Source organism: Cherax quadricarinatus, chromosome 39 (genome assembly GCF_038502225.1).
Source record: "Cherax quadricarinatus isolate ZL_2023a chromosome 39, ASM3850222v1, whole genome shotgun sequence".
NCBI lineage: Eukaryota > Metazoa > Arthropoda > Malacostraca > Decapoda > Parastacidae > Cherax > Cherax quadricarinatus.
The window spans coordinates 27,290,507-27,308,685 of NC_091330.1; the positions used below are offsets into that span (position 1 = coordinate 27,290,507).

The 18,179-nt window shown below is 38.2% G+C and overlaps 1 protein-coding gene across 5 annotated transcripts in view; it reads left to right on the top strand.

Moving 5' to 3' along the window:
- The window catches only part of LOC128696401 (protein turtle-like), a 1,392,149-nt gene that overhangs the window by 1,042,449 nt on the left and 331,521 nt on the right, over nt 1–18,179 (top strand). For 3 of the 5 annotated variants that reach the window (XM_070092535.1, XM_070092538.1, XM_070092537.1), the window contains one exon: nt 2,029–2,220. In XM_070092535.1, the coding sequence (XP_069948636.1) occupies nt 2,029–2,220 (192 nt within the window). Of the gene's footprint in view, nt 1–2,013; nt 2,221–18,179 lie in introns of all 5 variants that reach the window. The other 2 variants (XM_070092536.1, XM_070092539.1) reach the window with 1 other exon arrangement.

Here is an 18,179-nt window from a genome sequence, read left to right on the forward strand (position 1 = left end):
TGCACTTTTCTAATTCTTTATGATCTTTTGACTTTTACTTTGTCTTCCTTCTAATACTAGTTGTACTGTATATCATCTAATTTGTCTAGTGTTATGCTTTTCTGTGTTAATTTTTCACATCTGCTGTTTATACTGTTAAGGAGATTCATGCACTGTCCTCGTATCCCATTCCTGTGCATATTATTCTTCTAGGCTCATGTGCTGCTCCCAAACTGCATTTATTTATTTATTTTTTTTTGCCAGATAACTAGCCTGACTAGCTAGGCTTTTGTTCTGAGTTCTTCAGTAGTCCTGCCTGCAGCAGTTCCTTAGGCACAGTGAATAACCATATCTTTTATAATCTAGCAGTGTGATTACTGCTTCTTCATTTCTTCCTCTGAAGCTCTAGCCTCTTCCTGCTGCTGTTGTTTCTTTATGCTTCTTGCTTTAAAGACTTAGCAAGTGATTATTCCCTTTAATAACATCTCTTCTAATTCCTGTATCTGTGATGTCTCGCTCTGCCTATCATCTTCTATGGACGCCATTTTGTTCAGGTGCATGGATGGCATGCAATTGGCTTGTTGTTTAAACGTAGATTTTTCACAAAATCTTTTTCGCAATCCAAATGTCTTCCCTGAAGAAAGTTGATACATGTTACATATTTTGATTAACATTGTTTTTAATTTTAAGATTTAAAGTTTGTTCACTTGAGCATTATTTGAATGACAGGTAGTAATGAATCTAGATTAATATCCTTAATCATTGTTTAAATATTTGCTTATTTTCTTCAGTGTCCCATCTCCAGTAAATAAAAGAAAAATAAATAATATTTAAATATTGATAGCTTCTTCCCTAATAAATAAAAAGTTTCCAATTATTGCAAATATACAGTACCATCATATTGATATGTTTTCACTTAAATCTGGAAGCCAATAAGTAGATAATACCTAATGCTATACAGTATTTAAAGATTGAGCCTATAAGAGTCCTTAGGAGAGTTGTTGCGGCAACCCACCTTGACCTTACTAACTACAACCACTATAACTACCTCCTTCTGGACTGGAGCTGTTCTCGTTTCTGTCACGTTTTTCGTCTTGATCTCTTTTTACCTGCCGCTGATGCCTGCCACCCGCCGCCCTCGTTTGGTTGGTCGGCTGGCTGGCTTCTTGTCCACCCCGTTGGCTGCTGGATGGCTCGATCTACCACCACCACTACTACAACCACAACCAAAACCACCAATACCACCATCGCTGTCACTAATCAACCAACCATCTGCCACCACCTGACAATTGACTACTGACTGTTCTTACCATATGAACAAATAATCACTACTATGACCATTTTTAATATAACTACACTGTCACACCTCCATCTGATACTACTATACAATACTATCAATACTGCATTTCCAATACTTTTAACTTCAAAATTCTAATAATAATTTAATTAATTATAAATATCAAATACACAAACATAAACATCACCTTGCTATAAAAATTTCTTCAAACATTCCAATTATTTTCACCACTTTAATATTCACTCTTGGAACATGCATTTAAAATGTCATGTAATATTATCCCTGTTACAAATGCAACAATATTGTTATTTTATCTCACTATATTACTATTTATGGCACTGTCAAAACATTTTTGTTTCTACTGCTTTAAATACTTCTACACCTTATAACACTTTTGTCAACAAATTTGAACTTCATAATGATGTTTTTTTTTATTACAATCACTGTTGTTATAATATTCATACCACCACCACTGGTTGCTAATACAACACTCACCACTACTGTTTCACCAACACTGCCACTGCTCCCAACATAACATTTGCTGCTACTAACTACTACAACCACCATTGCCATTACCACTACTTTCTTCACCACCACAAATACCAATACCACCACCACCATCATTACCCTTGCCACAACCACCACCATCGCCACTACTACCACCACCATCGCCAATACCACCACTGCCGTCGTTCTACTGCTGTACTCCCGCTGCCCGCTGTATCCCATTGACAAAGGATCGCTTCCGCTAGGCCCTCCGCCTCCACCCCCACGGAATGTGTCGATTAAGAAGGTTTCGGATGGGTTGGATGGCTACGTTATCTCCTGGCTGCCCCCTCTTGACACGAACATTCCCGTCGCCTACTATGACATCGAATATCGAACAGATGGATCATGGAAGAAGCTCAATGATGATCATATTGTTGGAGAAACTTCCTACAGAGGTGAGTTGCAGAATTTTTATAGAATTTTTTGCCATATAACTAAGATAAATTTTAGTTCTATTTATGCAGTATATACAGGGACAAATAGTCAACTTTTTTGTTCTTGTTAGTAAAATTTAAAAATATATATATAAAAATTTAAAAGAAAGTTATGTAATATGTTTAGAAAATACTACTATTGCTACTACTATACTACTACTACTACTACTACTGCTGCTACTGCTACTACTGTGTAAAGGAAAGGTTAGTTTTAAGAGACATCTAGATACAAAGGTGCTACATTTGAGGATCTACACTTATATGGAGTCTGTGTGTGTACTGTATGTTACCTATTTATGTCTGTGCAAATATCTATCTGTAATTGTTTATTTTCAGCTAAAAGATACAAGTTATGCTCATGGTAACCCATCTTTGGTATTTAATCAATTGTACATTTTTTAATTTCTAGTGGTTGTAGCACTGACTACCTTCTCATACATTTCATTGCATTGTTCCAGCACTGTGAAGAACTTCCTGGTATCCTTCCATCACCTCTTCTTTCTCAGTTTGCTACTGTGGCCTCAGGATCTCTGTTGTTGAGTCTCAGAATTCATTTCTCTTTGTCTTATGCAGTTAATATTTTATATCAGTCTGTATTTTTCGTGTGGTCTGTTATAATTTTCTCTCAGTTGCATTACATGGGACTTACCCATATTTAATTCAGTTATTAATTGTTCACTTCATCTACACAATTTATCTGAGTCTTCTTGTAGTGATTTATAGTCATTTTTTTATTTTCATATGTTAATGTTATGAATGAAAAAAAAAACTGAGTAAATCAAAGTTAATAAGAGTGCAAGAGTTTTACTGGGAAGAGGTAATTCTGATTAATAAAGTCAGGTTTATGCAAGAGAACAAGAGCCTAAGAAGAAGTAGAAGTCTTTCTTTTTTGGGTCACCTGCCTCAGTGGGAGACGGCTAACATTTTGAAGAGAAAGATATGTACTTTTTATTTTTAGCTTGCTGGCTGTCTCCCACCAAGGCAGTGACCCCAAAAAAGAAACACTTTCACCATCATTCACACATAATCACTTTGCAGAGGCAGCACTCAGATTGACAGTTTGGATGTCCCTCAACCCTTCCTCAGCTCTCTGGATAATACTTTTAGTAACCCCACATCTCCTCCTAATCTCCAAATTACAGATTCAATGCACCTCACACTGCTCTCAGACACAACATCCCTGTTGCCTCCAGCCTTCTCCTTATTGCAATATTCACCACCCATGCTTCACACCAATATACTCTCCTACATTTCTCTCTTTGCTTCCATGGATAACATTCTTTGTCTCCACACACTACTTGGTGTACCACTCACTGTTTTTCCCTCATCAATTCTATGGTTTACCTCATCTTTCATAGACCCATCTGCTGATGAATCCATTCCCAAATATCCAGATACATTCACTTCCTCCATACTGCCTCTCCCTAATCTGATATCCAGTCTTTCATTAACTAAATTTTTTGTTATCCTCATCACTCTTTCCTATGTTCGCTTTTAATTTCCTTCTTTTACATACCCTACCAAACTCGTTCACCAACCTCTGCAACTTTCTTCAGAATCTCTCAGAAACTCAGTGTCATCAGCAAAAAGCATCTGTGGCAACTCCCACTTTGTGTTAGATTATTTATCTTTTAATCCCATGCCTCTTACCAATACCCAAGCATTCATTTCTCTTAAAACCCCATCTATAAATATATTGAACAACATCCCTGTCTCAGGCCTACTTTTACTGGGAAATAATCTCCCTCTCTCCTACATACTCTAACTTGAGCCTCACTATCCTCGTAAAAACTCTTCACTGCTTCCAGTAACCTAGCTCCTATTGCATACATTTGCAACATCTGCCACATTGCCTCCACTATCCACCCTATCATATTCCTTTTCCAAATCAATAAATGCAACAAAACCTCTTTACACTTATTTAAATACTGTTCACTGTCATTTTATATTATTTTTATTAACACATCAGCTGTTTCCCACCAAGGCAGGGTGGCCTGAAAAAGAAAAACTTCCATCATCATTCACTCCATCACTGTCTTGCCAGAGGCATGCTTACACTACAGTTATAAAACTGCAACATTAACACCCCTCCTTCAGAGTGCTGGCACTGTACTTCCCATCTATAAACCCCGTACCCTTCCTAAAGCCTCCTTGTTCCTCTGCTATCCTGCTCTCCATCTTACTCTTAATTCTTTCAACGATAACTACCATACAATTTACCAGGTATACTCAAGAGGCTTATTCCCCTATAATTTTTACACACTCTCTTTTGCCTCCTTTGCCTTTATACAAAGGAACTCTGCATGCGCTCTGCCAATCCCTAGGTACCTTCCCCTCTTCCATACATTTATTAAATAAAAAGCACCAACCACTCCAAAATTATATTCCCATCTGCCTTTAACATTTCTGTCTTTATTCCATCAGTCCCAGCTGCTTTACCCCCTTTCATTCTACCCACTGCTTCTCACTCCTCTCCCATACTCACAACTGGCTCTTCCTTACTTCTACAAGATATTATACCTCCCTGCCCAGTTCACGAAATCACAGCTTCCCTATTTTCATCACTTAACAGTTCCTAAAATATTCCCATCTAATAACTCTCCTGAACTATTTTTACCTGTCAAATCCATTCATTCCTTAGGCTTACTCAACCAATTAATCTCACTTCAAAACTTTTTCTTATTCTCAACAAAATTTGTTGATAGCATCTTACCCTCTCTCTCATTTGCTCTCCTTTTACATTCCTTCACGACTCTCTTAACCTCTCTTTTTCTCTCCATATACTCCTCCCTCCTTGTATCACTTTGACTTTGTAAAAACCTCTCATATGCTAAGTTTCTCTCTCTTACTACTCTCTTTACCTCATCATTCCACCAATCTCTCATCTTCCCTCCCGCACCCCGCTTTCCTGTAACCACATACTTCTGCTGAACACTCTAACACTACATTCTTAAATCTACCTCATACCTCTTCCATCTCATTGTCTGTACCCTCACTAGCCTATCTTTCTTCCAATAGTTATTTATATCTTACCCTAACTGCCTCCTCCTTTAGTTTATAAACCTTCACCTGCTGATTCCATTATCTTTGTATCCCATCTAGCTTTTACTCTCACTGTAGCTGCAATTAAAAAATATTCTATTATATCTGTGACCCCTCCTATAAACATGCACATCCTGAAGTCTACCAATCAGTTAACAAACTACTGCCATTATGCCATGTATCACATCTTGTATACTTATCCTTTTTTTCTTAAAATATGTATTTTGTACTTACTACCAAACCCCTTTCAATACAAAATTCAATCAAAGGCCCTCCATTATCATTTCATTTGACACCCTTACCCTCTATGACCATTTCTCCCACGTCAGCATGTAGGTCCAATACCACAATTACTCTCTCACTTGGCTCAAAAGTTCCTAAACGCTTGCATAACATCTTCCAAAATCCCTCACTCTCTCTCCTCTACATCTTTCTTTCTTTCAACGTACCAGCCGTATCCCACTGAGGTGGGGTGGCCCAAAAGAAAAAACTGAAGTTTCTCCTTTTAAATTTAGTAATATATACAGGAGAAGGGGTTACTAGCCCCTTGCTCCCAGCATTTTAGTCGCCTCTTACGACACGCATGGCTTACAGAGGAAGAATTCTGTTCCACTTCCCCATGGAGATAAGAGGAAATAAACAAGAACAAGAATTAGAAAGAAAATAGAAGAAAACCCAGTCTCCTCTACATGCCTCTGATAAATTACACATGTGCAACTCTTGGGTATCTTTATTGAGGAAACGTTTCGCCACACAGTGGCTTCATCAGTCCATACAAAGGAGAATCTTGAAGAACAGGAGGAGAATGAGGTAATCAGTCCCTCAAATTTGGGTCGATGTGGTCAGTCCATTAATCCTCCTGTTCTTCAAGATTCTCCTTTGTATAGGCTGATGAAGCCACTATGTGGCAAAATGTTTCCTCAATAAAGATACCCAAAAGTTGCAAATGTGTCTAATTTATCAACATGTCGGTTCTCTGAACCATTCATCTACAATCTACATGCCTCTTTTCTCCAGGTGCATTATAAACCACTCTTTGCATTCTACCCTTATTTTAATGTACATAATCCTTGAACTTGTACATTTATATTCCCTCTTCTCCTTTCATAAGTGATCTTTCAACATAATAGTTACTCTTTCCTTAACTCTATCAGATACTCCTGACTTAATTCCATTTATTTCTTCCCACTGAAACTCTCCTATCCCCTTCAGCTTTGTTTCACTTAGTGCTAGGACATTCATCTTCTTGTCATTCATAACACTGGCATTCGTCTCATTCTTATCTGCATCACATCCATGCTCATTCAAACATCCTAACTAAAATGCCTGGAGCCCATTGCTCCCAGCATTTTAGTCACCTCTTATGACATGCATGGCTTACAGTGGAAAGATTCTTTTCCACTTCCCCATGGAGATGAAAAAAAAATAGATAAAAACAACTATTTAAAAAAATAGGAGAAAATTCAGACCAGTGTTTATACATATACATGTATGTGTAGTGTGCTACAATATACATTATATATATTTTTTTTTATTATCACACTGGCCGATTCCCACCAAGGCAGGGTGGCCCGAAAAAGAAAAACTTTCACCATCATTCACTCCATCACTGTCTTGCCAGAAGGGTGCTTTACACTACAGTTTTTAAACTGCAACATTAACACCCATCCTTCAGAGTGCAGGCACTGTACTTCCCATCTCCAGGACTCAAGTCCGGCCTGCCGGTTTCCCTGAACCCCTTCATAAATGTTACTTTGCTCACACTCGAACAGCACGTCAAGTATTAAAAACCATTTGTCTCCATTCACTCCTATCAAGCACGCTCACGCATGCCTGCTGGAAGTCCAAGCCCCTCACACACAAAACCTCCTTTACCCCCTCCCTCCAACCTTTCCTAGGCAGACCCCTACCCCGCCTTCCTTCCACTACAGACTGATACACTCTTAAAGTTATTCTGTTTCTCTCCATTCTCTCCACATGTCCAAACCACCTCAACAACCCTTCCTCAGCCCTCTGGACAACAGTTTTGGTAATCCCGCACCTCCTCCTAACTTCCAAACTATGAATTCTCTGCATTATATTCACACCACACATTGCTCTCAGACATGACATCTCCACTACCTCCAGCCTTCTCCTCGCAGCAACATTCATCACTCATGCTTCACACCCATATAAGAGCGTTGGTAAAACTATACTCTCATACATTCCCCTCTTTGCCTCCAAGGACAAAGTTCTTTGTCTCCACAGACTCCTAAGTGCACCACTCACCCTTTTCCCCTCATCAATTCTATGATTCACCTCATCTTTCATAGACCCATCCGCTGACACGTCCACTCCCAAATATCTGAATACATTCACCTCCTCCATACTCTCTCCCTCCAATCTGATATCCAATCTTTCATCACCTAATCTTTTTGTTATCCTCATAACCTTACTCTTTCCTGTATTCACTTTCAATTTTCTTCTTTTGCACACCCTACCAAATTCATCCACCAATCTCTGCAACTTCTCTTATGAATCTCCCAAGAGCACAGTGTCATCAGCGAAGAGCAACTGTGACAACTCCCACTTTATGTGTGATTCTTTATCTTTTAACTCCACGCCTCTTGCCAAGACCCTCGCATTTACTTCTCTTACAACCCCATCTATAAATATATTAAACAACCACGGTGACATCACACATCCTTGTCTAAGGCCTACTTTTACTGGGAAATAATTTTCCTGTTTCCTACATACTCTAACTTGAGCCTCACTATCCTCGTAAAAACTCTTCACTGCTTTCAGTAACCTACCTCCTACACCATACACCTGCAACATCTGCCACATTGCCCCCCTATCCACCCTGTCATACGCCTTTTCCAAATCCATAAATGCCACAAAGACCTCTTTAGCCTTATCTAAATACTGTTCACTTATATCTTTCACTGTAAACACCTGGTCCACACACCCCCTACCTTTCCTAAAGCCTCCTTGTTCATCTGCTATCCTATTCTCCGTCTTACTCTTAATTCTTTCAATAATAACTCTACCATACACTTTACCAGGTATACTCAACAGACTTATCCCCCTATAATTTTTGCACTCTCTTTTATCCCCTTTCCCTTTATACAAAGGAACTATGCATGCTCTCTGCCAATCCCTAGGTACCTTACCCTCTTCCATACATTTATTAAATAATTGCACCAACCACTCCAAAACTATATCCCCACCTGCTTTTAACATTTCTATCTTTATCCCATCAATCCCGGCTGCCTTACCCCCTTTCATTTTACCTACTGCCTCACGAACTTCCCCCACACTCACAACTGGCTCTTCCTCACTCCTACAAGATGTTGTTCCTCCTTGCCCTATACACGAAATCACAGTTTCCCTATCTTCATCAACATTTAACAATTCCTCAAAATATTCCCTCCATCTTCCCAATACCTCTCACTCTCCATTTAATAACTCTCCTCTCCTATTTTTAAGTGACAAATCCATTTCTTCTCTAGGCTTTCTTAACTTGTTAATCTCACTCCAAAACTTTTTCTTATTTTCAACAAAATTTGTTGATAACATCTCACCCACTCTCTCATTTGCTCTCTTTTTACATTGCTTCACCACTCTCTTAACCTCTCTCTTTTTCTCCATATACTCTTCCCTCCTTTCATCACTTCTACTTTGTAAAAACTTCTCATATGCTAACTTTTTCTCCCTTACTACTCTCTTCACATTATCATTCCACCAATCGCTCCTCTTCCCTCCTGCACCCACTTTCCTGTAACCACAAACTTCTGCTGAACACTCTAACACTACATTTTTAAACCTACCCCATACCTCTTCGACCCCATTGCCTATGCTCTCATTAGCCCATCTATCCTCCAATAGCTGTTTATATCTTACCCTAACTGCCTCCTCTTTTAGTTTATAAATCTTCACCTCTCTCTTCCCTGATGCTTCTATTCTCCTTGTATCCCATCTACCTTTTACTCTCAGTGTAGCGACAACTAGAAAGTGATCTGATATATCTGTGGCCCCTCTATAAACATGTACATCCTGAAGTCTACTCAACAGTCTTTTATCTACCAATACATAATCCAACAAACTACTGTCATTTCGCCCTACATCATATCTTGTATACTTATTTATCCTCTTTTTCTTAAAATATGTATTACCTATAACTAAACCCCTTTCTATACAAAGTTCAATCAAAGGGCTTCCATTATCATTTACACCTGGCACCCCAAACTTACCTACCACACCCTCTCTAAAAGTTTCTTCTACTTTAGCATTCAGATCCCCTACCACAATTACTCTCTCACTTGGTTCAAAGGCTCCTATACATTCACTTAACATCTCCCAAAATCTCTCTCTCTCCTCTGCATTCCTCTCTTCTCCAGGTGCATACACGCTTATTATGACCCACTTCTCGCATCCAACCTTTACTTTAATCCACATAATTCTTGAATTTACACATTCATATTCTCTTTTCTCCTTCCATAACTGATCATTCAACATTACTGCTACCCCTTCCTTTGCTCTAACTCTCTCAGATACTCCAGATTTAATCCCATTTATTTCCCCCCACCGAAACTCCCCTACCCCCTTCAGCTTTGTTTCGCTTAGGGCCAGGACATCCAACTTCTTTTCATTCATAACATCAGCAATCATCTGTTTCTTGTCATCCGCACTACATCCACGCACATTTAAGCATCCCAGTTTTATAAAGTTTTTCTTCTTCTCTTTTTTAGTAAATGTCTACAGGAGAAGGGGTTACTAGCCCATTGCTCCCAGCATTTTGGTCGCCTCATACGACACGCATGGCTTACGGAGGAAAGATTCTTTTCCACTTCCCCATGGACAATAGAAGAAATAAAGAGGAACAAGAGCTATTTAGAAAAAGGAGAAAAACCTAGATGTATGTATATATATATGCATGTGCGTGTCTGTGAAGTGTGACCAAAGTGTAAGTAGGAGTAGCAAGATATCCCTGTTATCTAGCATGTTTATGAGACAGAAAAAGAAACCAGCAATCCTACCATCATGCAAAACAGTTACAGGTTTCTGTTTCACAGTCATCTGGCAGGACGGTAGTACTTCCCTGGGTGGTTGCTGTCTACCAACCTATTACCTTATATAGATATATATATATATATATATATATATATATATATATATATATATATATATATATATATATATATATATATATATATATAATATATATATATATATATATATAACAATAATGTTGAAGGATAAGATATGGCAGGAAAAGAGGGACTATAAATGTATTAATTCAAGGATTATGTGGAGTAAAATAAAGGTTGGATGTGAAAAGTGGGTTATAGTAAGTGTATATGCACCTGGAGAAGAGAGAAGTGTAGAGGAGAGAGAGAGATTTTGGGAAATGTTGAGCAAATGCGTGGGGAGTTTTGAACCAAGTGTGAGAGTACCTGTGGCCGGGGATTTCAATGCTAAAGTGGGTAAAAATATTGTGGAAGTAGTAGGTAAATTTGGGGTGCCAGGGGTAAATGTAAATGGGGAGCCTTTAATTGAGCTATGTGTAGAAAGAGATTTGGTAATAAGTAATACATATTTTATGAAAAAGAGGATAAATAAATATACAAGGTATGATGTAGCACATAATGAAAATAGCTTGTTAGATTATGTATTGGTGGATAAAAGGTTAATGGGTAGGCTCCAGGATGTACATGTTTATAGAGGGGCAACTGATATATCGGATCATTATTTAGTTGTAGCTACAGTTAGAGTAAGAGGTAGATGGGACAAGAGGAAGGTGGCAACAACAAGTAGGAGGGAAGTGAAAGTGTATAAACTAAGGGAGGAGGAAGTTCGGGTGAGGTATAATTGACTATTGGCAGAAAGGTGGGCTAGTGCAAAGATGAGTAGTGTGGGGGGTTGAAGAGGGTTGGTATTAGAATGTGGGGCAGAAGTTTGTGGTTATAGGAGGGTGGGGGCTGGAGGAAAGAGGAGTGATTGGTGGAATGATGAAGTAAAGGGTGTGATAAAAGAGAAGAAGTTGGCTTATGAGAGGTTTTTACAAAGCAGAAGTGTTATAAGAAGAGCAGAGTATATGGAGAGTAAAAGAAAGGTGAAGAGAGTGTAAAAGGAGAGCAGATGATAGAGTGGGAGAGGCACTGTCAAGAAATTTTAATGAAAATAAGGAAAAATTTTGGAGTTAAACAAGAAAGCCTAGGGAACGTATGGATTTGTCAGTTAAAAACAGAGTAGGGGAGTTAGTAGATGGGGAGAGGGAGGTATTAGGTAGATGGCGAGAATATTTTGAGGAACTTTTAAATGTTGAGGAAGAAAGGGAGGCGGTAATTTCATGCACTGGTCAGGGAGGTATACCATCTTTTAGGAGTGAAGAAGAGCAGAATGTAAGTGTGGTGGAGGTACGTGAGGCATTACGTAGAATGAAAGGGGGTAAAGCAGCTGGAACTGATGGGATCATGACAGAAATGTTAAAAGCAGGGGGGGATATAGTGTTGGAGTGGTTGGTACTTTTGTTTAATAAATGTATGAAAGAGGGGAAGGTACCTAGGGATTGGCGGAGAGCATGTATGGTCCCTTTATATAAAGGGAAGGGGGACAAAAGAGATTGTAAGAATTATAGAGGAATAAGTTTACTGAGTATACCAGGAAAAGTGTATGGCAGGGTTATTATTGAAAGAATTAGAGATAAGACAGAATGTAGGATTGCAGATGAGCAAGGAGGTTTCAGAGTGGGTAGGGGATGTGTAGATCAAGCGTTTACATTGAAGCATATATGTGAACAGTATTTAGATAAAGGTAGGGAAGTTTTTATTGCATTTATGGATTTAGAAAAGGCATATGATAGAGTGGATAGGGGAGCAATGTGGCAGATGTTGCAAGTATATGGAATAGGTGGTAAGTTACTAAATGCTGTAAAGAGCTTTTGTGAGGATAATGAGGCTCAGGTGAGGGAGACTACTTCCCGGTAAAAGTAGGTCTAAGACAGGGATGTGTAATGTCACCATGGTTGTTTAATATATTTATAGATGGGGTTGTAAAAGAAGTAAATGCTAGGGTGTTCAGGAGAGGGGTGGGATTAAATTATGGGGAATCATATACAAAATGGGAATTGACACAGTTACTTTTTGCTGATAATACTGTGCTTATGGGAGATTCTAAAGAAAAATTGCAAAGGTTAGTGGATGAGTTTGGGAGTGTGTGTAAAGGTAGAAAGTTGAAAGTGAATATAGAAAAGAGTAAGGTGATGAGGGTATCAAATGATTTAGATAAAGAAAAATTGGATATCAAATTGGGGAGGAGGAGTATGGAAGAAGTGAATGTTTTCAGATACTTGGGAGTTGACGTGTCGGCGGATGGATTTATGAATTCAAATTCAAAGTTTATTCTCTATAAGGATCACAATGCTGAGTTTACAGAATTTGGTTATTGTGTGGTTTACATGTAGTAAAATAATAATTACAGAGTGTACCACTAGAACATCTAGCATGGCTAGGCATTTCGGGCAGACTTAAATCAAATCTTAAGTTTAAAATATTCAAAATTATGAGGTAAGTTGGTATTATGGCTAAGTGACTAAATACTAGTTTGTGAGTTTAGCAATGTGAATGCTTTTGTTTTGGCACTATACATAGTTTCAGTATTGGAGTATCACAGGCCAACTTATGTCTAGTTAAGATTCTTTACTTTGAAATTGAGATTGATATTTCTGTTTATGGTCAAATGGGTGAGTGAGTGTAAGTGTTAACCACCAGGTGGTATTCGTGTAATTAGTTGACAGGGTGTATCAGGGAGATAAGATGTTTTCTGATGGTAGTTTTGAAGGTGATGAATGTGTCTGCAGTTTTAGAATTTTCAGGTAGGGTGTTCCAGATTTTAGGGCCTTTGACATACATTGAATTTTTGTAAAGGTTTAGTCGGACACGGGGAATGTCATAGAGATGTTTGTGTCTGGTGTTGTGCCTGTGGGTTCTATCACAACTATCAAGAAAGCGTTTTAGGTCAAGGTTAATATTGGAATTTAAGGTCCTGTAGATGTAGATTGCACAGTAGTAAGTGTGGATGTACTGAACAGGGAGTAAGTTTAGATCTATGAAGAGTGGGGGGGGGGGTGTTGCCAGGGATGGGATTTAGTGATTATTCTTACTGTGGCTTTTTGTTGGGTTATTATTGGCTTTAGGTGTGTTGCTGCAGTTGAACCCCAAGCACAGATAGCATAGGTGAGGTATGGATATATAAGTGAATGGTATAATGTGAGAAGGGCAGTTTGCGGCACGTAGTATCGTATCTTGGAGAGGATCCCAACCATTTTGGATACTTTTTTGGTTATGTGTTGGATATGGGTGCTGAAGTTCAGGTTGTTGTCGAGGTATAGGCCCAGGAATTTGCCCTCATTATGCCTGGCAATTAGAGTGTTGTCGATCTTAATGTTAATTTGCGCATCTCCTGCTCTGCTACCAAATATAATGTAGTAGGTTTTGTCAGTGTTAAGCGTAAGTTTATTGGCTGTCATCCAAGTCGATATTTTGATCAGCTCCTCATTAGCAATGGTGTTGAGGGTGGCAAGATTAGGGTGAGAGATGACATAAGTCGTGTCGTCAGCAAAGAGAATGGGGTTCAGGTGTTGAGATACGTTTGGAAGATCATTGATGTATATGAGGAAGAGCAGGGGACCAAGGACACTTCCCTGCGGAACTCCAGTATCAAGTGGCTGTGTTGTTGATGCTGTGTCTTCAATGGTGACATACTGATACCTATTAGTAAGGTAAGATTTGAAATATGCAAGCGCATGGCCTCTTATACCATAATGGTCAAGTTTGTGGAGTAGGATGCCGTGGTCTACTGTGTCAAAAGCTTTTCTTAGGTCAATAAAAATTCCTAGTGGATATTCCTTATTTTCCAATGCTGTGTAAAGCAGATCTAGCATTTTTATGATTGCATCGTTAGTGCTTTTATTTTTCCTGAATTCAAATTGGCAGGGGTTGAGTATGTTTTGTGCCGTTATAAATGAATATAGTCTCCTGTGCACGAGTTTCTCAAAGATTTTGGATAGCAATGGTAAGTTTGATATTGGCCTATAGTTGTTTAAATCTGTAGGGTCACCACCTTTATGTATTGGTGTAACCCTTGCCATCTTGAGTAGTTTCGGGAAGGTGCTAGTTTCTAGTGACTTGTTAAAAAGTAATGAGATAGCATGCGAGAGGACATGGGCCGCTCTCTTGTACAATAATGGTGGGACATGAGACAGATTCCCTGAGTTATTTTTAAGTGACTTTATAATCTCGGTGACTTCCATGGGCTCAGTTGGAGCAAGATAGAAGGAATTTGGGAAATTCCCATCTAGGTAGTCCCCGGCATGGGCATTGGTACGTGGGATTTTATTGGCGAGATTAGAACCTATGGTTGAGAAGTCGTTTATCTTGTTAGCTGTGTCAGTGGGATGCAGTGGTGTTTCATTAGGTTTAGTTGGGGCAATATTCTTGTTTTTTTTTCAGTTTGTGGGTCCCTAGAATCTGAGAGTGTTTTCCAGGTCTTTTTTATATCTCCTCTTGTGTCAGTGAATCTATGTAAAGTAAAAGGACACAAGTGCAACTAATGTGACATTTATTGTGGCAACGTTTCGCTCTCCAGGAGCTTGATAAAGCTCCTGGAGAGCGAAACGTTTTGTCACATTATGCACTCCTTTTACTTTACATATTGTCGGTAATTCTACCAACTTTATTTCAGTGAATCTACTGGAGTAGTATAGTTGTTTGGCTTTCTTTATTACTTTGGTGAGGACTGATGAATAGTGTTTAAGAATGTCTGTGTGTATTAAGCCCTATCTATATTGCTTTTCATATTGGTGTTTCTTATTAATGGATTTCAGAATGGTGCTGGTTAGCCATGGGCAACCAAGCCGTTTGTTTGTGATCTGTTTCGTTTTTATAGGACAATGTTTGTTGTATAGTCTAAGTAATTTGTTAAGAAAAATGTCTGTCCAGTCATCAATACCATTGGCCTTGGAGAATTCTGTAGGCCAGTCAGCAGTCTCTAGGTCAGCTGTGAACTTCCTTATTGAGGCCTCATCATGGAGTCTAAATGAAACTTTGTTGTATTCAAGTGGTGGTTTACTAATGTTTGTCAAGAGGAAGGTAGGGTAGTGGTCTGTAGTGCTATCTGTGATTATCCCTGATTTAAGGGGGGCTAGTATATTGGTCCATATGTGGTCTATTATGGTTGCACTTGTTTCAGTGAGCCTGGTTGGTTTAGTTATTGTTGGTATGAGAAGTGTGTTGTTCATATTGTTGATGAAATCAGTTACAGGCTGATCATCTAGTAGGCCAAGGTTGATGTTGAAGTCTCCAGCTAAGAGAAGGTGGTGCTTATTCATTTGTCTGTTTGTTATTAGTGCCTTTAATTTCTCACTGAAATTTGGGATGTTTGTGTGGGGTATCCGGTAAATGGCACCGATTGTTATAGGCGTCTTAAGGTTTTTTACAGTAAAATTAGCAAAAATGTATTCTCCATATTCATCACTAAAGCAAGTGGTGCTAATACAAGATAATTGGTTAGAGTAATAGATTGCAATACCACCCCCAACTTGGTTTGGTCTGCAGTTGTGGATTGCTGCGTATCCTGGTAGAGGGTAGATATCTATTTTGTACTGCTTAAGCCAGGTCTCAGTAAGAATAATGCAGGAGGAGAAGGGTGTCTTGAGTGATTCAAGGAGTGCCAGGAGGTCATCATAGTGTTTGCTTAAGGACCTAATGTTGTAGTTAAGTACTGATAGACTTTTAGCATTGTTTAGGATAGTGCTGGCTTGTGATGCTGTGTAGTAAAGGCAGTTACTTTCCAATAGGTTTTGATTGTGTGTCAGATTATGGAGGTTTAGATCAGGGTCAACGTGATCAATCATCTTCTAGGTTTAAATTATGGTTATTTATATCTTGAGTTTTAGTACTGATATCTGTAGTGGTGGGAAGTTTGGACAAGTGTATAGCTATAGCATTTTGGTCATGTAGAGTATAGTCACTAATACACATAATGGAGTTGGTGTTGTCTATGTGTTGTGCTGGAATGAGCTAAAGTACAACTAGGTATAAACTAATAATATAAAAATACAAATTAAAAATAGCACAAGACTCTCACTTGTAATTGCACTATGGTCTAATATAATGAATTTGGTATTGACTATGTATTGAGCTAGAATGAGCTATAGTACAACTGAGTTTAATCTAATGATATAAAAATACAAATTAAAAATAGCACCAGACTCTCACTAGTAATTACACTATGGTCTAATATAATGAATTTGGTATTGACTATGTATTGAGCTAGAATGAGCTATAGTACAACTGAGTTTAATCTAATGATATGAAAAAGGCACAAGACTCTCAGTTGTAATTGCACTAAGGTGTTATATAAGTTGTTTACAAGAATTAGAGTATAACTAGATTTAAATTGACAAGATAAAATATACAAGTTAAGGTAGCAAAAAAGTAGAAAAAAAAATATATGAGGTAGTTGGTACTAGTTAGCAAAAGATAGTTAAGGGCCTTGAACAATAATATAATTGAAATATACACTAATTGCACACACAATATAGTCACTAAGATATGAAAACAATCTTAGAGTAGGACTTATAATATAAACTTATTATATAAAAATACAAATTGAAATGGTACTTGCAATTGCACTAGGGTCTGGTATAGGTTGTTGACAAGATCAAGAGTATAACTAGATTTAAATTGACAAAATAAAATTCACAAATTAAAGTACCAAAAGAATAATAAGTAAAAAATAACAATGGCAATGTCTTGGTTATAATATGATAGTAAGATGGTAGACAGGTATAGAGGCACACAAGTACACAGGTACAAAGGAAAATATAAAGGTTGGAGTTGAATATACAAACTTGGAAATTAGATAAGGTGACTTATGCTTACTAGTAAAATCACAAAATGAGGTAGTTGATTATTTAATTACTAAGAGATTGTACTACGAGATTTGAACAATAATGGAGCAAAACATACACTACATGACGTAGGCTTTTAGGTTGGACATTTAGTTATTCTCTGTAAGATCAGTATCCCTGAGAAATCGTGATAGATCATTCTCATTCGTGATTGTGTACAGTTGACCTACATTTGTTTTCCTAACTAGAATTTTCCCATCCCGTGTGAAGCATTGGTGTATTGTGTCATTATTCTCCCGCTTAAAGTTTTCTGACTCTATACAGGAGGTTCTGATATTTTTTGGTAAGACACTCGTTTATGTATACCTCTTTCTTTACTTTAATAAATGCAATAATTAAGTCTTTTTTCCTGTCATGTGAGTGGAATCTAAGCATAACACTTTTTCTACCATGGGATCCTAGTAACCTGTCTTCTTTTATTTCTGACTCTGGTACAATAACACTTGTTTGGTCCTTTATGATCTGGAGAGTAATTTCTTTACTGTTTGTTTGGTTCATATCACTGGGAAAAAGTGGACTGTTAACTATTACTGCGTCCGATAGTTTATCTTGCTCGGTTTTATCTTCTTGGAGAGCAAAGTAGTCACTGAACTGGTTATCTAAGTTGTTCTTCCATTCTTTTACTGCTTCTTCAACCTTTGTATTAAGAGATATTATTTGTTGGGTATGGCTATCTATGACTGTTTGGATGGTCTTGTCACAGTTAGTCATTCCTGGTGTTGATAACTTTTGTTCAAGACTGAGGATTTTGTTCTCGAGTTGTGTCATCCTGGTGTCTTGTTTTGTTAGTGTCTCTCGAAGATTCATATTTTCAATAACTAAGGTGGAGATGCATGTCTTTAGGGTATCTGGATCGTTGGTCATACCTGAGAGACTACTTGGTAGGTTGAATCCGGGGAAGAGAGGGGAGGATGGGCTGGTGGCA